Below are 23592 nucleotides of genomic sequence, written 5' to 3'. Positions count from 1 at the left end.
AAGCAATGGGCCACAGAGACAACTGGGATTTCCTGATATTCAGGAAATAAATTAACACTTTACACTATTATTGTAACATTAATGCTAACAATAATAAACATTTATGTAACGCTGCTATATGCTGAGCACATCTCGTATAGTATCTCATTTAGTTCTCATAACAAGCTGAGGTGGCTAGCGGTGTTGCTTCCACTTTACAGATCAGGGTTCTTACACAATAGCCCACTTATCAGTACAATCCAGGGTTCCCACATTATCTTCTTCCCTCCAGGTGCTCTCCCAATTGGGAGCAACAAAATAGGGTGTGAAATGGGAGGTGACAGTCTTCTTTCTCATGTCCAGACATGCTAAAATTTGAATTAAAACTTGCTGCACTACATTTTCATCTTCTAACACTAAAGATCATTCTAGCCACTTTCCTATTACAATAAAGTTCTAGAGAACTGTATCAGAGCACTGGATTTCTAGATGCAAATGCTGAAACCTACAAATGCAGAAATTCAGTTGCAAAGATATGAAAACGTTCTTCAGAAGGCATGTTTCTTCAGGCTTGTTTTTGCAATAATTTAGAACAGTTTATTCTGTCTGAATAGTCATCTGTCAAACTCTATACAATACCATTACACTTATGCAAAGAAAAACTGAAAGACACAAATGATTATGAGTTAATGATTCATTTTCTTTCCAAAAGACTGTTAGACCAGGGGTCAGAAAACTTTTTCTTAAGGAACCAAATAGTAAATATTTCAGACTTGCAGGCCATATAATTCTGCAATCATGGAAAGCAACCATAGATAAAACAAATGGATATGGTTTTGTTTCAGTAAAATTTCATTTACACAACAGGTGGTCAGCCCATGGACCAGAGTTTGCTGACCCCTATGTTAAAGGACTTCAATTTTAGTGGAATGAATGAAATGGACCAGATAAATTTTGGGTAAATTTGCCAAATTTATCTCTTTTTAAAAATTTTTTGTCTCTTACTACAGAAACATACATATTCCTGTAACTAAAAATAATGACTTAAAAAAACGCCAATTCTAGCATGCAAATCAAAACAGACATTTGGCTCGGTAATAATTTGAACCAGTTGAAAGAATCTTTGTATTTATTTTTTACACAGCACAAGTGCAGGTGACACAGTATAAGTCCATAATTCTCCACAAAACTCATAAACTTAACAACTGAGCATCTAAATTCTTAGAATCTCCTGCATCATTCATAGCTATACACTCTATGGAATCCATTCCATAGCAGCAGAGGAGAACCTTAACTTAAAGCACCAAGTTTCCAGGCATTACTACAAATGTCTTCTTTTCATTTTCTACCACATGCAGTCAAACTGCCTATGAAGGAAGTACCGATACACCTTAAGCTTCAGTGGATAAGGGAAAGCAGTTGGGAAACCAACATTATTCGTAAGTCTAAAAGTGCTCTCTCTCTTTACATTTCCTTCCATGAAAAATTGAACTTTTAATGTAGTTATATTTAACATGAATATAAATTGAATTTTGATTTCAGATTCACCTAACAGTTTAGGATGTTCATATTTGTTTTATAAATCTTGAGGAAAACAAAAACATGATCTCTAATCTAGAACATTCTGGCAATCTTTATTAAAAGCTAAATTGAGAATTTTATAGCAAAGTAATACAATCTGTCTGTCCAAATTATAGATTAAAAACATTCCTTAACTTATGCAAATTAAGATACAAAGCTTATTCCCAATACGTTTTGTAGAACTGTAGTTTCACGTTTTGAAGCAGGGTTTAATGGGCATTTTTAGGATCTTGCTAACATCAGCCCCACGTACCCAGAGATTACTGGATCCACTAAACGGACAATGAAAACTGGTTAGGCTGCTGCTGAATGCTTCAACAGGAATCTGATAAACAGACACAGATTTCATTGTTCTATTCAGTGGAACTGAAGTCTTCCTTAAAACTGTGTTCCCGATAGGCTGAAGATAGAGTAACGGACTGTTAGTTCTTTAGGCCAAAAACACACGATCTCTTGTACAAAGGCTTCATTCTCTGCCTGTAGTCAGTAACTTGAGGGCCTTCTGCAGATTCTGCACAGCAGTGCTGACATCTTCATACTGCAAAGCACTGCCGGCATATTTGCAGTATTTCTGAGCTCTAGCAAAGTCTTCCGGTGTTAGACGGACATCCCCTAGAAGAAAAAGCGTAACTAAGATGTATATATAAGAATACAAAATGTGTTCTGTTTAGGTTAGCTAAATGCTTACATTTTAAGATTACAGAAAATATTTAAGTTTATGTAAAACATGAAGGTTTTTTTTTCAATCCCAGTTGTATTTAAATAAATTTTGTTCATGCTATCAATTTTGTCTCTACTAATATAAACAATACACATGCCAATACATAATAAATTACATGAGCAAGATTTTCCTTCTGGAAGTAATGAACTAGAAGGCTTTATATTTTGGCAAATTAATTGCAAAAAATTACATTTTGTGTAAAACAAGGAGAGCAGCTTTGGTGTTTATGCGAGAATTGCTCAGCATCTCTTTTCATGGAACAATACCCAGAGACTAAACATTCAACCCTCATTTAAACTGGAATACAAATATAACCCTCAATAAAAAAATTAATAAACTTTATGTTAAAATATTACATAAATACTTTAACTTCTTAAGCATGAAAAGATTTTGCATTTGTGTGCCATCCAGATTAACAACTCTATGGTTTAACTGAGGTTTTATATCATTAAACTACACAATTAAATATGTAAACAACCTTACAAATTATTTCTCCAAAATTTATTCTCAGCAAGTTTTCCAGTTATACATTATGATTAGCATGCGTAGAGCCCAACTAAATAATTTGGGTTAAAAAAACCATACTAAAAACATTTCATTTAGTTTAAGATTTGAATATACTTGAATATATACTTCTAAAGATGAAATTAAAAACTGACTTTGTATCTTGTTTTTTGATATAAAGACCATTTTCTTTAGAAGTTTTTATGAAGACTCCAAGGAGAAGTGATCTGAAGGCTGGTAGCATAGACTATAACAGATAATACATTTTGATTTTGTTTATAGGCCTGTACTTATAAATAGAATGACTTTGTTTAGTTGCTTTTAATTTTGCCATAGACATACAGCATAAAATGAAACTTTGACATTATCTAGGTAAGGACTTCAAACTAGGTAGCAATTCCAGGTACTTGGATATTAAATTCTGATACAAATTATTATTTTCTATAATTTTCAAAAACGAGTACTGAAACAATGTATCCTAAAGTTTCCAGCCCAGTGCCAGGCACCTGTAAGTGCTCAGTAACTTTAATGAATGAATATAAAAGAGCTGTCCATATTTTATATCCCACATTTTAAAATGAATACAGTTCAAATAGAATTAAACATTAATTAAATTTCAGATTTTGAGGTAATACACACATATCTACATATAGTAACTACCCCGGTGTGTTACATATAGTAAGTCTTCAAATATTTGTTGAATTAACATCATTAAAGATTAATAGTTGGTCCCTCTTGTTATGAATCAGAGATTACACATTTGAATTTTAAAAGAACTTATTTTAATTTCCTTGAATTTTGGTCTTTATTAACAAGCAAGCAATACACATCAATAAACTAATAAAATGTAATTATATATTAAAAAATCAAAACCAGTTTCTCCACAATCCTGCTTTTAGTATTTTAGTGACCAGCCACTTGTTACCCATTAAATCTAAAAAACAATTGTCCTGCAGGTCTATTGGCAACTCAGTCAGGCACGCTTCAGCTTGTGTTTGTTTCTTGAAAATATCTACTAGCTTCTTTAATGGCTTTTCAAAATATATCAAGAAGCTCCAGTCACCTAGACATACATACTATCTAGGTTGAGTGAGACACCTTTAAAAATTGAGTTTATCTTAACACTGCTTATTTGTGCTTTAATAGTCTATCCTCTTATCTCAAGGCCATCTTTAAGTATATAAGGCATCCATCCAGAATTCACCAGACTTGCTGGAAGAAAGCCCTAATGCTCAGGACTAATCTTATTTTTACAGCGTTAGCTTTAGCACCGTGTTGCTGACATATCACTTATTTATTAATCGGATAAAATGTGTATAGTGGCAAGAACTCTTACTATTTTAGTTTTATAAACTAAACTTATCCAGCAACGATAAAACTATTTTAAAACCTGAATATTGATTTTTTTCATGAAATAATTTCAATACTTATAAAATGTGAAGATTTTTCAACAAAAAAAATATAATTACAGATATGTAATATATACAGCTTATAGACGTGTATGACAAATTATATAACTCATATAAAATACAATTAAATAATAACCAATATAGTTTTAGATATAAAATGTAAGTTATAGACTTATATAGAGATGTGAGATTTATTTTCAACAATTAAAAATATAAAGAACTTAAGCCATGTCAAATAGTTACTTTTGCTATTTTGTAACAGTTCATGCTTTCTTTTATTTAAAAAATATAGTCATTACAATGTTATTAATAATAAAACGTGAATTAAAATTTTAAATTACATAAAAATAAAATCTGTCTACAATCAGGATTCTTTTAAATTAGCATTTAAAAACTAAATAGAGAAAGTGGGAAAGACATAGGAACGGAAACACATTGCAGGAAGAGAACAATTGTTCAATTTCAGTTTATCTGATTTTATATTCAAAATAGAAAATACTGCTTAACGCGAAAGTTTTTTTTTTATCATTAAAATTTACTAGAAGCCCTAACAGAACCAGAGAGAGCATACTGTAGACCTCAAAGGGGTTTACAGGATTAGAGAGGTGGTCTGATATATCGTCTCTTTTCTGAAATCTGTACTTAGAAGTTGCAGATGGCTTCAGGCAAGACCATCTTTATCAGAGAGCTGCTCCTGCCTTCACAGGGCAGGACAAGAGCAGGGAAGAGGCCAGCTGGAGCTATCACAGCAGAAAGACACCCCGGGTCAGCACTGGGTCGAAGATAACATTACTTGGTGTGAAGAGAGATCCCTGCCTGCTCAGGGGATATAGCATCCATTTCCCAGGTTGATTTCTCTAATGCCATGACAGAGGACAGAACCCTTAATTGTAAATATTTCCAAAACGGGTCTTTAGAGACTCTTTCCTATTTAACCAGGTAGTTCTAGAAATTCATGCCACGGACCTTAGATGATTTGATCCTAGTGTACTCTATAATCCTCTGATGTGAGTGGATGCACAGGCAGAAACGTAAGGAACCATCTGACCTGCAGTCAACTGTGGAGGTAAATATAAAGCACTGAACCCTTACACCCAGGCACTGCCAAGATGTGTCACTCAACAGTGGCAATGCCAGTAGCAATGATTAGAGGTAGAATTTCATTATGTCAGGTGCTGTGCTGAGTACTTTTCAGATATCCCATTTCATTCTCAAAAACTTCATGAGGTAAGTTGTTATTCATATTCTAATACTATACAGAGATATACAAGGTAAAAAAGTAAATACTGTGCTTCAAATACCTACCTTTCCAATTCCATTCTCCTCTCCAGAGTCAGTCACAAATGCATTACAAAAATATTTAATATATATTAATACTAATACACACACATATATATGTATTAAAAGGTGATAAGTACTAAGCACTAAGTAGAAAAATATAGCCAGAAAGGGAAACAGAAAGTATTAGAGGTGGTGGTGATGGTAGTGATGGTGGTTATGAAACCACTATTTTTAGTGTGTGTATTCTCTAGACTTTTCCTATGCTTTCACACACATATGTACATGTAGGAAGATAAAGTTTTGTTTTAAATGTTTTTTTTCCTGAACAGGGTCATATCCTATATAATGTTCTGCAACTTGCTTTTTTACTTAATATGTCATGAGAGCTACCATATTCCTTTTTTAATATGTGCACAGTATTGCAAAGCATGGATGGACCATAATTAATTTAACTACTTTCCCATTAATAAGCACTTAAGCTTGTTTTGTACTATTACTACAAATGATGCTGAAATAAATATCCTTGTGAGTATATTTTGTGCCCATGTCTAAGTATTTCTTTAAGATAGATTCCTAAAAGGGAAATAGCTGGGTCAAAAAAATTACATTTGCAATTCTGGTACTGACACAAGGCTACTGAGAAACGCTTTACCAATGTACAGTCCCGCCAACAGCATGCAAGACTCATTCTCTATGTTTTCACTAACATTGCAGCTTATCAATCTTTTAAAACGTTTTTGCATCTCTTGGACACAAAACCAGATTCTCAATTTCCCTGATTATTACTAAGACTGGGCATCTTTTTTATATATTCATTGCACATCTGTATTACCTGTTTACACTCTCTGCCTATTTTTTTCCTACTGAGCTGAGTTTTACTTATTCATTTGTGAGAGCTCTTTACACATGCTCTGCACATTAATTCTTATGTATCAATTTCCTCCCAGTCTATTAGCTGCATTTTAACAATGTAATGGAGGAAAGGGAGTCTTTGTTGTATGGAATTTATTACTTTTCATTAGTCAAACTTGTTAAGACACAACCAAATGAGTCACAAGAATTGTGAGCCACTTATCTAACATATTCTTTTCCTGATAACCAATGGTTCTGACATCACTTTTGAATACATATTCCCGACACACTGATCCAAATGCCACCTTTACCATTAATTTAATTCTCATACTGTGTGGCCCTATTTCTGGCTTCCCTATTCCATTTCACTGATCTGTGTCTATTCTGTTTCAGATATTTTCACATCAGATCTTAGGCAGAGCTTTTACAGGTGGGTGGGACTATAGAGGGGAATCTAGGAAGCAGGTTTAACAGAAGAATATAGTATTTGTTGGTCAGGTTCCCTCTCTGTCTACTAACAGATAAATCTTCTCTACCGTGTTCTTGGGTAATTTGCCAGATTATTCTAGGTTTCTATCTACTCCTCTTACCTTAGCACTATGTTCCCCATGATATACAGAAATACTCTTAAACTAGACCTTTCAGGATTCAAGGGTCATCGTAGCTCGCGATTTTAGGCTTCATAACTCAGCTGCTTTTGATAAAACCGAGAAAAGTAGAACACAGTTAAAGTAACTCGTACACTTAAATATAAGTAAAAAATATACATTTAAATTATAGTCACCAACATAGTCTGGGCGCTTGGAGCCTCCATAACCTTATCTGCAGAGCGCCGTGTGCTCCACTTCAGACGCCACATACTTGTTTTTTTGTGAGGAGATCAGCCCTGTGCTAACATCTGCCAATCCTCCTCTCTTTCTGCTGAGGAAGACTGGCCCTGGGCTAACATCTGTGCCCATCTTCCTCCACTTTATATGGGACGCCGCCACAGCATGGCTTAACAAGCGGTACATCGGTGCGCGCCCAGGATCCGAACCAGCAAACCCCGGGCCGCCGCAGTGGAGTGTGCTCACTTAACCACTTGCACCACCGGGCCGGCACCACACATACTTCTAATCTCTCTTCTCCCCTGACTTTTATTAGATTCTGAACCAACTATAGATAAACCTTTCTGCTGTTAGACCAGTAAGCCAATTGAATACAGAATTAAAGAAACAAATTTAAGCAATTCATATTATACTCATAATAATATCGCTTGACCCATGTGACAGCGATCATGTTGGGCATTTTATTATTTTCAGAGTGATTTCCACATAGGATTTAGAAATTAGGATAGAACATACTTCAAGTCATCTATTGTGCTCCTCCCCACTCCATTTTAAAACTATTTCTATTTCTGGTTGTTCTCAACAGAAGAGCGAGGGCTTGTTAGAGCTAGGACTGACAAGGTTATTTCCCTAACCCCAACTGATAAGCTTATACCACTATTTCTTGATTTATCCATTTTTAGACATTATCTACTGACACTGCTAGGAAAGGGAAGGATGTACCTCACTGACACTACTCTGTTCTCCGCTCTGCCCTATCTCCTCTTGTTTTTATTAATGCTTTCAAATTCTTTAGTTGCTTACTTTTGTCTTCTCTTTCTCATTCCATCAACTTTGGAAAAAATCTCGGCATTTCACTCCTGGTTACTCTTTCTGACAGCTTTCTTTCATCCATTTCACCTTTCAATGTGCAGAAATCTCTCTCTCCCTTCACTTGTCATTGTTGATGATATTTGTATTCTGTCCCGAATGAAGTATTCTGTTTGTGATAAGCCTGCGTCATTTGAAGGAGAATATTCTATGTGTCCAAGTAAAACAAAATCCCTTTTCTTATATTTCATAATTCTATTATTGTTCAAAATTATGGCATATTTTACTTTGTTTCTTGAAATTTCCTGTACAATTTAAAATTTTCTCTTGTATCTTTTTGTTCTTGTTGTTGGGAGAAAAATTCTATGGCTTCTTATGTATGTCTTTCACATTCTATATATTGCACAGAATCTATCTGATTTTTTCTTAAAGGAGAAGAGCTCTTTGATTTCCTGTTCTAATTTCAGAGCAGTTGCTTTCCAAGCCTGTGGAAAAGCCTTTAGACTATCTAAGGTTAACTTCACCATTTCTTACATCTCACATTTCTTTTCTTGGTTATCATCATTTTCTTGATGGAGTATACCCTCAAGTAACTTCTTAAGAAAGGTATGTGGTAGGCAAAATTTCAGAGTCCTTACATATTTAAAAATATTTATTTTGTCTTCATACCCGACTGATGGTTTGGTTGGGTAAACAATTTGGGGGTTCTGATTCTAGATAGTAGTCTAAGCACACACGATTGAGTATTCTTCCTCCTGAGACCATATTAAAATGATAAGGTAAGACAAAAGGAAATAAATCCATAAAATGGAAAAGGAGGAGCAGAGAAGAACAGAAAGAGTAAAGAAACTGAAAAAGGAAAACTGACAAGCGATTTAAAGAAACTTCCAGAAAAGCAGAAATTGAATGGTGGTACACCGTTGATAAAACAGAGTGGAAGAAATCCCAACCCAGAACACGTCCATAGGGGGCGACTGGAGCCTATCCAGAGAGACTTCAGAGAGGGTCTAGCCAGACACGAGGGCTGGGAGTGCGGGTCTTTACTGAGTCAGCCTAAAAACACCCCAGACTCGTCTCATGTCCTTCCCCACTCTACCAACCTCCTCAGACCACTCTCACCCCAATGGCTTCCTATCTCTCACAGTCACCGCTAGGCAAAAAAGATAGAGAATGTCTCTAAAATTGTGGAATGAACTGCCTGGACAGAGCTGGGACTGACAAGGTAGACGTGGTAGCCCCTCTATCTCCCTCCATCCTCATTCCACAGCTGAGAGCCAGGTAAACTTAACGGCCAGTTCCCACTCCCATGGGAGAAGAGGAAAATCACGTGGGAAACAGATGTGCAGACACCGAATCGGCGGAAACTCAACAACAGCTACTGGAAATAGTAAACCAAGGCCTTCATTCTAAATCTCATCAGACATATGAAGAGAACTCTGAATGAGAAAGACCAAGATAAATACAACAATGAAGTGGGGAAAAAGCAGAAGAGTCAGAAAATTAGGAAAGATTAAAATCAACAAACCTAAAATCAACAATCTAGCCTATGAACCAAAATAATAATTCTCAGAGCCAAATATAATTATCCTCAGAGATTTCTGTTTTCAATTATAGTCAGTTCCTCTCTTCTCAGATAATCTGGTAACTCAGAGTGCAGATAAGGAAGATCATAATCACAACATATGGTAATCCTGAACTAAACTAAAGTCATCTAGCACAAGCTTCCATGACAGTGTTGGCTACATGTTTGTACCACTATATCCAGCAGTATAGGAAAAAAAGGGAACTGTAAAGAAAGGGAATGCCTTTGGATTTAGGAATTTTTGATAATGTAAAGCAATCTTGGTTCATTGGAGAATCTAGTGAACACAAGCAGTCAAAGAAATGTGTTTCACATTACCTACACATGCAAATATATGGCATTCCTAAGGTAAAATTACCAAAAACACCCCAAAACAGGAAACATCTCATAAAATACATCTCATAAAATAGTCAGCTGACTTACCCTGGGAAATTGTACTGAAAAGAGCGGGATCGATGGCTGGAATCGTCTGTGGAGTAGGTTGGATAGTATTACTTGTTACACCTGCAAATCACAAAACCACAAATGGGTATTAAAGTGTTACACTTCTTAGTAACACAGTAGGAAAGCACTTCAAGGATTATGGAGGAATTTCATCACTTCACTTAACTACTTTTTTAAAACATTAATGAATTCTAATTTGATATACTTATTTGATGTTGGAGGCTGGTATAGAAAATATGCAGGAAAATACATATTGAGTGCTTACATACATGTATTAGCTACACATTTCCATTACGTATTTTCTTTGTCATGTGTAATGCTTCAACTTGCTTCTCAATTAAAACTTACTGAATATCTGTAGAAGTAAGACTCCCTTCCCACCTTTTAACTGCTTAGCCAATTAAATAATCTGGGGACCAAGGTAGAATATAATTATGATTTAGTTTAACTTATGGGATGAGCCCCATTTCATCACTCTGCATGAAATTACAAATTACACATTCCAAATTTTCCAGTTTACATGTTTTTAAGATGATTTTTTTATACATTCAATAAGCAATTAGTTTTAACTTCCTATTAGAACTTATCATGACTGCCTTATTTAGTGAATAACTAGCATTCTTGGTTAATGCTAAGTAATATACTAGAGTTGAAGATTATTAATTATCTAAAAAATTAACACAAACTGGTGGAACTTCCCAGAGACTTCAATGATTTAATCAGGAGGAAAGCAAATGAAGAAAAGTTGATTGCTCTACACCAATGGACTCGAATAGATGACAGGACTCATTTGCCATTTGCCCCAAGCTAGTAGGTTAAATTCGAATAGGCAATTTGTAGAAAGGGTCAAGTGAGAAAGACACTGGATAAGAAGGGAACAGAAGAAAGGGAGAAAACAAACTGGGAAGTTTCCTAGGAGCAGAGACACATAGCCAATGAGAGCTTCAGAATGATGGTTTCACAAGGGCTGACTGAAGAAGTCCTCAAATATAGTTTGCAGGTATGAAGTTTTGACTTTGAAGGACCTTCTTATTCCCAACTCAAAAGAAAAAATGGCTTAAATATATACCATTTTATCTCATTTAACTTTGTCTGAGGGCAAGCTAATTTCGTTGTATAGTGTTTGGAACTAGTAAGTCATGAAAACCTTATTTTTTAACTAAAAATTGAACTAATAAAAAATTTAAAAGAACAAAGCGATATAGATGAAAAGTCAAGTACAAATTTTAAATAGTACAAAAAAATCTGAAAAACCTGATTCTCATTCCTACTCCAGGCTGCTTTAGGGCTACCACTGGCTTCTAGGGCACCTTCCACGCACATACAGGCACGTGTGGGTACAGTCTAATGTGTGTGTGTATGTAAAAATAAATGTTGTTCTTTGCTAAGAAATTTGTGTTCTTGCCTAAATCAAAATCCTCCAAACTCTTTTCTCTCTGGAGAGCAACACTTTGGGATGTGTGTGTTCTGCAAATGGTAATATGTCTGCATACCGCACTATTCTGTGCATTTTTCACTTAATATGTCTTAGCAATAACTCCAGATTAATATATATAAATCTGCCTTGCTTTTCCTTTTCCTTTTTTTTTTTTTTTTTGCTGATGAAGATTGGCCCTGAGCTAACATCTTTTGCCAATCTTCCTCTTTTCGCTTGAGGAAGATTAGCCCTGAGCTAACATCTGTCCCAATCTTCCTCTATTTTGCCTGTGGGTCGCCACCACAGCATGGCTGACGAGTGGTGTAGGTCTGCCCCCGGGAACCGAACCTGCGAACCCTGGGCCACCGAAGTGCAGGGCGCCTAACTTAACCACTATGCCATGGGGCCCACCCTTGCCTTGCTCTTAATGGCTACAATGCGTTCTATTCCATGCACAAACCACAATTTATAAAGCAATCTATTTCTGATGGTTATTTAGGTTTGTTTCCAATCTTTTCCTACTACAGCTAATACTACAGTGAGTATTCTTATACACTGTGTACATATACACACACACACACACACACACACACATATATACACACACAAATATATTTATAGGAAAAACTTACAGAAGTGTTAACTGCAAAATCAGGAGACACAAATTTTAAATTGACTAATTCGAAGATTATCTTTTGCTTGATTTTGATAAGTGCTAACCAAATACATTAAACTATAAACATCTGACAAAATTCTCCCCAAAAAACTTGCTGAAGTTTTAAAGGCATATAATTACATAATATTAAAAAAAAGTTAGAATACACACTTTGAGAGGCATCCTCGGAGACTACCTAGTCGCGTCTAGCGCTCTGAAGCAGCTGTACCTAAGAAGCAGGCAGATGACTATATATGTTCTTCACACAGATCTTAAAAAAAAAGGTAAGTCTACAACCCTCTCTCAGATCAGTCTAGATATCAATGCCATTTCTTGCTAAGTATTTGTATTTCTGCCTAAACTAAAATCCTCCAAACAAACTCCTTTCTCTATGGAGAAGGCATACTTATTTTGGTCAGCATTCCACATTAATTTTTAAACGCTTGTTTGTACATCTCCATATGATTAATAAGTAGGCAATATTAACAAGAACAAACAGAATTTACAGGGGAAAAAATGTAGTGATATAGTAAAAATTTGAGCATTATTAAAAATTAGGTAGTCTGCATGTTGTTAAGAACTTCTGGTCACAGTCATTGAACTAAGAATTGAATTAACAACACAGGCTGCTCAACATGCCCCATACAGCAGTCAGAAGATGCTGCTTCTCGTCTGTCCTGACGCACATGAGCCAAGGCCGGTCCTCTTGGCAGCCACCATGACATGTTCCCATGGGGACCTGGCGTACTGGCTCAACACAAGTTCATAACTACGGGTTAAATTAGGCAAAATGGTTTTTAGTTTATGCTATTTATTTTTTGAGATGCCCAAAGCTAGGGCTTTATTTTTCCTTCTTTCTTGATTTGGAAAGGACTCATTTGTCAGTTTACAAATGGGTTACAACCCCTAGACTGCAGTGATGTGATCATAAAAACATTTCTGGGGGAAAGCAGAACTGTGTCAGAAATTTCTTTCTTTCTATTTTTTAACAAACCAGAAGCGTTAACAAATAACTTTTGGTTAATTTTTAAGTAGATGGTTACATAGCCTATCAGATGGGATTAGTACACATTCAAGAAATAAACATTACAAGATTTCTAATTAAGTACTAAATTGTTCTACTGACTCAATGATGTGGAGATTCTGAAAAGGGAGAAATGGGTGCTAGTTAGAAGCAAAAAGTATAATTAAACAGAACTCTGGAAGGCAGTAGCATTCAGAGAGGCACAGACAAAGGGAGGAAGACACACTATCTGTGAGGAACACTATAAGCAAAGGCAAGAAAATAGGAGGACTGGGTTGAGAAAAACTTCAGTGTAATCACAGAAAACAGCATTGACAGAAATGGTTAGGCCAGAATATAAATAACTTTGAAAGCTGTATAGAAGAACTCAAACGCAGTGCTTCTGACCCTTAAAGAACAACAATAAAATCGCTAAGTTTTTGATCTATATATGAGGTGAGCTGAATTTATAATTAAAGGACCAGCATTAATTATAAGATAATTGTATTATTTAATCTATTTCAATTTCTTACTGAGATCTTCTTCTATATTTACAGACTGCAAAATGCGTAAATTTCAAGAGAAGGAAGAAACAGTCACTACTCGCCTACGTCTGCTATTAGGCAGCGGTTAGAGCACCAGAGGCCAACGCTTGGCCTCTTCAATCAATCGTATCCCTGCTCTCTTTGCTTTTCGGTGGAAGAACTAAAATCTGTATATTAGTACATACTATTCTTTTTGGCTATCTTAAGGATTTCCCTTTGATAAAAGTGCATCCTGGACCTTTACATGAGAGAAAGTAAATCATTCTTAAAGTGAGTAAGAGGGGAAACATCTGCTATATTTATAAACTAAAACTCTTATTTCATTTTCTACTAGGTAACTATGAACTGATTTTTTTTTTTTTTAATGTTTTAAGTATAATAGAAAAAAAACCTGCCAGTTAAGAGGAGATTCCAATATCTCAAACCAATCTTAGGGGGAAATATATATCAGGAAAGTAGGTTTAGATTTGACAGGATTTTAGCTCCTTGGAGGAAAGGACATAGAAGGGAGGTACCAAAAACATGAAATCAGAAAGACTTGGGTTCAAATTCTAGTTCTGTTACTTACTAGGTATGTCTGTATATTTATTTTCTTGGGATAATTTCTTAATTTCCTTATAGTTTATAAATTAGGGACAGCAATACCTAATATAGTTTCTTTAAGAACAGATTTACAAAATAGCTATGATAATTATTTGAATGCTAAGTCTATAAGAGTGTATAAAGTAACAAGATAGGACCTCAATCTAAAAAGGTTCCAAGGTTTTTAGTTTTATGCTTCCACTCTGAGGAACAAAAGAGAGAAGGAAAAAAAATAAGGCCCATGCCAGAATTAAGTGAATCAAAATAAACTGTTCATGCCAGAAAACTTCCTAATAGAAGACTACCTCCAAATATTGATCTTTACGTCACGTACATTCTAAGCAGGAGATATTGTCTGTTAGTTTGAACACATGAAACTACTAATATTTTATCACTTTTGTTGTACAAAAATAGCAGTTTCATATGGTTCAACCTACCAGAAGTAAACTTGCCCTCTCATACATACATACAGTATGTCTCTATATAAGATCTATGTATCTATGCCTATAGCGTGACTCTGCCCTAAGATATACTGTCCAAAGCAATACCCCTTAGGCAATCTTTTTGTAAGGTCAAGATCCTACCCCAAACGTGACACTTTCTCTGATTTGCAAAATGACTTTAAGCGTTCATTAACTTGCTATTAAATACCCTGTCTTTCTTTGGCAAGGATATAGGAAGGAAGATAAAGAAAAGCAAAAGGAAGCTAATTTGCTGAGCACTGATTTTGTGTTAGGCATAGGAGTATGTAGTCAATTTTCATACTTTCCCCCCTTTCCTAATTAAAACAACCATGAGAAGTAAGCATGATTAATTTCATTTTAGAAAGAGGAAAAATCTAGGTCAAGAGAAGTTGAATACCAGTTGAGTTTGTGGTTTAGCAAGGGGTAGAAACTAATAACCAATATTATGTGACTTCAAAATGCATTTTATTCTCACTCTGCCATTATGTAAGAATGCTTGTGTTGGAGGCTCTTGGTTACTGCTGAACTTACTAATATGATTTGAGTGGTATTTATCTAAGTAGCTGGTTTTGCTTATTTTATCCTACACTGGAAATACTGATTATTTTTAAGAGATAATAAAATATTTAAAACAGTATTCTATGAAATTTTACTTACAAAACTAATTCAATTTGTTTGTCTATTAATGTCATCACAAAGACCATAAAGCAATGAAAAGTTAGGGTAAAATATATAGAATGATGCAATGTTAAAGTTATCATGTTCTTCAATATTTTTAAAGACAAAAAGATTAGCAATATTTGTAGACAATGTAAAGTTGAAAGTTTTAAAATAGGAGAAAAGAGACTAATCATAATTGTGGCTACAATGGTCAAAACAGAAAACTTTTAAAATATTATTCAACTCACGCCAAGTAACCTAAATGGTTTGCATAAACTGATGCTGAAAATCTGGAAGTCAATGAGGTAATGGTGTGATACATAACAGAAACAGTAGAAACAGAAATAGAATAGTAGAAATCAGGGCCCAATGGATGACTCTCATTCCATCACTTAAATATTACTAAATATTCTTAAATATTACCCTTATGCTAAGATAAAAGGAAAATTTTAAGAACAATTTTTGGATAAAAATGAACATAAAGATTTAAATTATGGTTTTAAATGCCCTTCTATTTGGAAGCAAGGGTGATACTTTGTCAACAATACAAATAAACAGAAGAGTATCTGTCTGCAACTTTTAAAAATATCTTTATCTACTAACATTGACTTACTACTGGAGACTAGTTTTGTCAGATCTTTTTTCTATGAAAACATAGACATACAGTACTGATTCATTCAAAGATAGTAGATATCACTTTCCTGTTTTTTAGTTCCTTTGTTTGTAATCTTAAAAAAAAATAAGCCAAAGCCCTCCTTGCACTTGTCTACAATTCCGTTGCTACTGAGATTCTGTGCCTCAGAGCCTGCTCCCTTCATCAATAACACCCACGTTGACGGCAGAGGCAGGGTACTACGGGAATGAGACAAGAAAAATCGAATCTTGCTATCACAGTGGGACCCTATAATAAACCTCACTCGTTTCAGTGCTGTTCTTGAACAACAGCGAAGGGGAAAGAAAGGAAGGGGGAGAAAAAGAAAACAAACACACATGAAAAGCACAGAAACTATTCTTATTAATAAAAGTTAATAGTGATTAATATACATAGATTTTTGTCATTTCTCAAAAAACTAAAATACAACTAATATCAAAACTTCAATGAAAAGGATTTAATTTTTTTTTTTGTGGGTTCAAATGGAATTTAAAGATCTTATCACACTTTATGGCCACCATGATGAGGCACAAATACAGTAAGTGCAGTTTTATTTATGAAAGGAGAGTTCAAACTTGATAAGCTTTAATTTGCTACCTGTGCTGTGAGGCACTTCTGCTGGTGTATTAGCCGGAGCGTGTGCACCGGGAGGAATCTGGATTCCAGTATAGCTGCTCGATGGCATGTTGCTTGGGTCATAAGCTGAAGATGATGGCTGAGGTGGCGGAGTGGGCAGAGAGGTGGCTCCAGCATCTTCGTTTTCTTCAACATCTATTATATAACATATATGCAGTGTTAAACTAGGTCTTCTGAAATAAAAATGCCAAGTATTCTTATTTTGCTAACAGACATGACAAACAGACCTTCATATGCAATTCTATTTAATGCAGTTGACAAGCAGGATCTACCTTTTAAAGTAATAGTTTTAATTTTTTTCTTTTCTTAAAACACTTAATTGTGCCTGACAATATTATCACTTCTTTTAAGTTAATACTTTTCAATTCCTTAAAAATGTCTGTGTATGAGTATATTTTTCTTAAAAATAAACTTTCTTTAAACTCACTCTTTAAACTTATGAAAAACTGAGGACATTTTTGGCAAAACATGTCACATTTATGCTATCCAGTAAGAATTCTATTTTCTGACAGCTGCCTTTTACTCAATAGTTATTTTTTACTAGCTGTTAAATGATTATCTGTGTGTTTGTTGCTCAAAGTATCAAGTTAACAAAAACAAAGGAATGAAATTTCACATTGAGCTCTCCATGTTGAAAGGAGTAATAAGAGATTTTGTGTTGCTAAGTTTTGAAATGCAGACTTTTAAAATATATCATTAGCTGAATTTGAAAACTATTCTGAGGAAATTAAATTTTGATAGTCTATTTAAAATGACAATTAGCCACTTTTGAGAATCTTAGTAATTTAAAATAAAAGAAATGCAAGCTAGAGCTACAGATTTTTGAAACAGAACAGATTTGTTTCCTATCAAATTTTTAAATAACTTTTTTGTCTGATAATAAACATAATACATGTAAACTAACTTTTGGTTAAACAAACAACAAAATCAGTTGTTTCTTAAGGTAGGAATGGACTGGGAAGGAATATGAGGGAATCTTGAGGGGTAATGGAAATGTTCTATATTAAGAGGGCTGTGTGTCAAGAGTCCTTGAGTCACTGAATTACACATTTAAGATGTATCAAGTTTTACATTAAAAAAAATAAGCAAACAGTAAACTTTAGTTGTGTATGTCTCTTTTTACAGTGGTATGGATTAATGATTCTGACTCTATCATCTGTTTTCCAGATATGAGCAAATGAGTGAATACATTGAAGCTAATGGAAACCAGGATTCTTAGCAGTAAAGAATGGATAAAATATATATTTATTATTATTATTATATATATAATATATACATTTATTTATTTTTCTTGCTCTGTCTTCCGAGAGGGCCTAGAAGCAATGATACACCAGCAGCAATGAGTACACCTAGTGCCCAGGTCTTGGCTTCTAAATACCATTCTCCACTAAAAAGGACTGAGTCATCTTAAAAGAAAAGGCTGATTCCAGTGCTGGGTCAAAGAAAGAACTAAATGCACTAGGAGCATTTTGATGTGTTAGAAAGCATGGAAGTGCAAATCTCCAGGAATGACAGGAACATATAAAAAGGACACAGGAGCCAGTGTGAAAAACTCCCACTGTCTGAATTGGGGACAGTTTGACCATCATCATAAAAAGATAGCAATGGATTATAATCACTGAACATAAATTTATGAGCCCACACTGACATAAATAGTTAAATGAGTAAATACACACATGGAAGAGACAGAAAAGCTCTTCCTTATAGTATATAATGCCAACTAATTGATATACAAGGAACAATGGAGTTAGAAAATCATCATGAGACACTTAAGATAGTGGGTAACGTTTCACTAAAAGTAGGATATTTACATAGTCTCAGAGTATCTTCTACAAACTACTTATTATTAACAAAGGGAAAAATAATTTTAAAGTGGAATAACCCAGAGGATATCACATTATCTGACTGATCAGTTAATATCACCAACATTTCACCAACATCATACACTTCCAATGAGAAGTAGCGGGGATACAAGCTCATTCTGAGGTATTTCTGCCAAAAATGCATAACTTGAATCTAATTATGAGACAACATCAGACAAACCCAAATTGAGGGACAGTCTTCAACTCAACTAGCCTGTACTCTTCAAAATGTTGGGCCAAGAAAACACCTAGAAAGGCTGAGGAACGATTCCAGATTAAAGGAACTAAAGAGACAGGACAACCAGACGCAATGTGTGATCTAGAACCGGAACTTGGACAAAGGGAAAAAAAGCTACAAAGGACATTACTGAATCAACTGATCAAATCTGAATGAAGTATGCAGGAGCAAAACAGCATATCTCCCATTTATTTCCAAATACTTCAAAAAAAATTTATATATGTAAAACGATATACTCTTGTAGAGCCATAAGCCATTTCTGAGGAGATAGTGTTAAAAGTTACAATATTAACACTAGATTAAGATTAGGTTTTAGGTTAATAATGTATTGACTTATTTTATATCTTTCATATTATCTAACTGAAGGTTTTAATAGTAAATATTTACTGAGCCTAAAAAATGTTGAAGTTAACTGTACCTTAGGCTTTCTCGAAAGAGAGAAACTTTAAATCACTAGAAATTTGAGATAAATAATTACCTTCTTTAGTTTTTACTGCTGGAGTATAGGTTAATAATGAGCATTTAAAAAGAATACCGTTTTTCAGATACTGAACTCAAGTGGACACGCAAACCTTGAGTTTGAATGTTAACAGAATTCCCTTCAGTTGAGCCTACAATTTTCCTACAACAGTTTTTTGCACTAATCATATGGCTTTCCTATGTACTTTTTGACAGTACAGTGACTGAATTCCACAAAGCACTGTTTTCAAAAGTAAGTACATTCCTTTTTTCTTACTCTAAATTAACAAAGATATAGTATCTATTACTTTTTACTGGTTTTACTCAAAATTTCACTCCAGAATAATAGAGAATTAGACTTTTGTTAGAACATAATACCTTTTATAGCTAGAATATCTTGTAAAAGTTAACTTAAAAGCACAAGAGAATATAACGCCATACTGAGAAAAAGAAAAATCAAGGTTTTAAAGAAGACTTTTTTCATATTTAATGATACTCTCTTTTAGAGCCATAAGCCATTTCTGAGCAGATACTGCTAGATGTTATGACATTAACTCTTGATTATGACACCAGGTTATGTTTTAAGTTAACAAGTTGAAAAAGTATACAGTGAAAAGATTCTCCTTTATATTTTAAAGGATTTATTAGTATTCTATAGGTCACAATTTTCTACTATCCAGAAGCTCTATAAAAAACTGAATAAAAATAATGAAAAGAAATTACAAGTTCCATTTAAGCTAACTTTTGGAAAACAAAACAAAAATCATGTAGATTTAATAATCTATTAAGTTAGTATTATAAAGGGCCTAAAACAATCATTTCAGAACAAGAGATCATGATAATAATCAAAACGTAATACTTCCTAATTTCAAGGCAAAAGGTTAAAAATTTTAAGATTAGAGAAGTCACTGATACTGAAAGAATGCCTAAACTGATCATTTATTAGGCATTTCAATGTATCTAAAATGATACATCTGAAATACTACTGAAAAGTAAAATGATATGTTTAAAACAACAAAGGTATTTTCATGGTGTATTTAAGAACATACGCATAACCATATACAAGAGGTAAAGTATCTTCTGAATCAAATGTTTGAAGGTAATGATAACTATAACATGCATTACTACAAATACGTTTTTGTAAAAGGCACCTTAAATGTAATGAGATAACAGCAGTGGGTCTGCTTCATTTCCAATTTAATGTAATTACTAAATGTGAAGAAGGTTTCAGCTTTGGCCTTAGTTGTTAAGCTATCTGTTCTCCCTGGGTGAGCCAACATTTTTGGCTTCACCTCTTGCTTCCAGGCTGACAACTCCAAAGTTCTACTTTTAGCCCAGATCTTTCTTCTGAAATGTCTGGTAGAACATCTAATTGCCAGCTGGACTTCCTCAAGTAGGAATCACATTAGCATCTCAATGTCTTCTCATAATTTTTCCCACCAAATCTGCTCATCTTGTATTAGCTATTTCTTTGAAGGGCTGGAAACATAGAGATCATCTTACATTTCCTTATGTTTCTCCCAAATTAAACTATCTGTAAGTTCTACTGATTCCACTTCCTTAACACTACTTCCTACTCTTTTTCCCCTTGACCAATATCTTACCCAGGTGTTTGTTATTTATAATTTGGGTTACTAAGAGCCCCTGAATTCATCTTGCAACCTGCAGAATTATCTTTCTCTAATTCAATCTCAAAAAAGTTTCTTTCTTTCCCCCAGATCTTACAGTTTGGCCAGTTCTCAATCTGCTTTTGAAGATGCTCTTTTTTTTCAGTTGTAGCATCCTTCTCCTTTTTCTTTACCTGACTTCCCTCAACTTATCTTTTAAGACTCAGCTCAGGCACAGTCTCTACCACCATGTATTACAACTGCTTATTACCCTACTGCTCCCCATGAGGATGGAAGCTCTTTCAAGTAAGGTACCAGGTCTTACTCATCCCCGCTACCTGGCTAATGCCAACAAAATGACATTAAAGAGAAAAAAATGTTTCTTAAAAATGATTGAAAAAATATAACATTTTAAAAATGCAAACACAAGGGCATGTCCTGGGAGGTGGGAAGTCATGACAAATTCAGGGCTCTACATCACGTCTAAAGCACGTAAGTGTTCCTCATAATGCTGGTACTATGTTCTCAAGAGAAGGTTAAACTAACAGTTATCATGTGGACTGGCTGACTGAGACATTTTCTTCTAAGGTTAAATGGGGAAGACAAATACGTATTAAGTCTTGTTATCTCATGTCAAACTGGTAGAGGAAAAAATGCATCTCCTTAAATGTAGAACAAGAGCATAGACTTTAAAATTAGATTTGGGTTCAAATCCTGGGTTCTATTAACTAGTTATCTGAGCTTGGATAGGGATGCCCAGCTACCTTCAGAAGTTATGAGGACTGGGCCGGCCCCGTGGCTTAGCGGTTAAGTACGTGTGCTCCGCTACTGGCGGCCCGGGTTCGGATCCTGGCGCGCACTGACGCACCGCTTCTCCGGCCATGCTGAGGCCGCGTCCCACATGCAGCAACTACAAGGATGTGCAACTATGACATACAACTATGCACTTGGGCTTTGGGGGGTAAAAAGGAGGAGGATTGGCAATAGATGTTAGCTCAGAGCCGGTCTTCCTCAGCAAAAAGAGGAGGATTAGCATGGATATTAGCTCAGGGCTGATCTTCCTCACACACACAAAAAGTTATGAGGACTAAATTAGATAATGTATGTAAAATGTTTAGCACAGTGCCTAATACCTAGCAAGTGCTCTATAAATTATAAATATTACTACAAATTATGAAGACACTTTATAAAATAGAAGGCTTTATATACATACATACACAGACATAATATGGCTCTGCAGAAATTCAGATGAAAGAGAGAGAGGCAGGATTCAGACAGGTACTGATAAGCATTTTGGGAGGGAGGAATGGTGTTAACTAAAGAGAGAGACAAAGGTACTCTCTGGCCCTTAACTTCCATGCTGCTGCTGCTTCTACACTCCTCTATAAAGGGGCTATGGACTGCACTGTGTTCCCTCAGAATCCATACGATGAACCCTAATCCCCAATGTGGCTGTATTTGGAGATCGGGTCTTTAGATGGTAACGAAGGTTGAATGAGGTCATAAGGGTGGAGGCCCAATCTGACAGGACTGTGACCTGATAAGAAGAGGAAAAGACCTCTCTCTCTGCCACGTGAGAGTACAGAGAAAGAAGCTGGTTGACTGAAAGCCAGGAAGCGGGCTCTCAGCAGCAACCCAACCCTGCCGAACCTTGATCCTGGACTTGCCAGTTTCTAGAACTGTGAGAAAATGAACATCTATTGTGCAAGCGACCCCGTCTATGGTATTTTGCTATGGCAGCCTGAGCAGACTGAGACAATAGAGACAGGAGTAGGAAATAAAATTGGTCAAGTAGGTCAGTGCCAGATTGTGGTGAGTCTTGCTTGGTAGGCTAAGGATCTTGGATCTTTTTTTGTGGACGCTTGTAAACAGTAGGAGAGACGTAAAACATTCCTAATTATGATCAGTATTACAGCAGGGAAGGAAGTAGGTAAAACATTCTAAAATATTAAATGAAAAAGTAAGAAATAATGTTATGGCAATATACTTAAAAAAAAATCCCATTCCTGGAGCTGGCCTGCTGGCACAGTAGTAGTTAAGTTGGCACGCTCCACATCGGCAGCCTGGGGTTCACGGATTTGGATCCCAGGTGTGGACCGATGCACCGCTCATCAAGCCATGCCGCTGTGGTGTCCCATATTTAAAAAGTAGAGGAAGACTGGCACAGATGTTAGCTCAATGACAATCTTCCTCAAGCAAAAAGAGGACTGGCAACAGATATTAGCTCAGGGCCAATATTCCTCACACACACACACACACAAAAAAATCCCATTCCACTGTCATGATGGAATAACCCAAAACTTAACCATGTTTAGAATAGTCAATTTTAAACACTTAATAACAACTTAATATTACATTATTCATGCTGTAGTGTTAGTGTAAAAAACACGTGACTTGGAGTAAGAAGGCCAAGACTCAAATTCTAGTTCTCCTCCTTTGTGGTTCTGTGGAACCCATGCGGAACCTCAATTTCCTCCTTTGTGAAACAGGAATAACACAAACTATCTCTTAGAGACTTTTGAGGGTATGAGATATGTGAAAATGATTTGCAAGCTTTAAGGCACTACACGAACACAAGACACTTATTATATAAAATAACTATAAGAAGCATTCTACGTGAAAAAGCCTGTTTAAAGATTAGACAAGGACATATCCTGAAGTGTCCTTCAGGAATAGACAGCAAAAAGTTAACTGGAAATGCTGCACGAAAGCTTGCCTCTCTAGAAGATGAACCGCACCAATCTACACATAGCATTCACATGTAACACTGCAGTATGCCTTTCTCACTGAGTGGCATTATAAAATCTAATTAGTCCTCTGAA

General features: G+C 35.3%; 1 protein-coding gene across 2 annotated transcripts in view; it reads right to left on the bottom strand.

Annotated features, from left to right (window-relative positions):
• Positions 1-1077: 1077 nt before the first annotated feature.
• The window catches only part of VTA1 (vesicle trafficking 1), a 63516-nt gene continuing 41001 nt past the window's right edge, over positions 1078-23592 (bottom strand). For both annotated transcript variants that reach the window (XM_087425164.1, XM_004442090.3), the window contains exons 6-8: positions 16566-16739; positions 9970-10050; positions 1078-2172 (exon numbers count right to left, since the gene is read on the bottom strand). In XM_087425164.1, the coding sequence (XP_087281290.1) occupies positions 2027-2172; positions 9970-10050; positions 16566-16739 (401 nt within the window). In that variant the 3' untranslated portion in view covers positions 1078-2026. The remainder of the gene's footprint in view (positions 2173-9969; positions 10051-16565; positions 16740-23592) is intronic.

Source organism: Ceratotherium simum, chromosome 38 (genome assembly GCF_057802395.1).
Source record: "Ceratotherium simum simum isolate JZ-2026a chromosome 38, ASM5780239v1, whole genome shotgun sequence".
NCBI lineage: Eukaryota > Metazoa > Chordata > Mammalia > Perissodactyla > Rhinocerotidae > Ceratotherium > Ceratotherium simum.
This window is presented reverse-complemented; position numbering and strand designations above follow the sequence as displayed.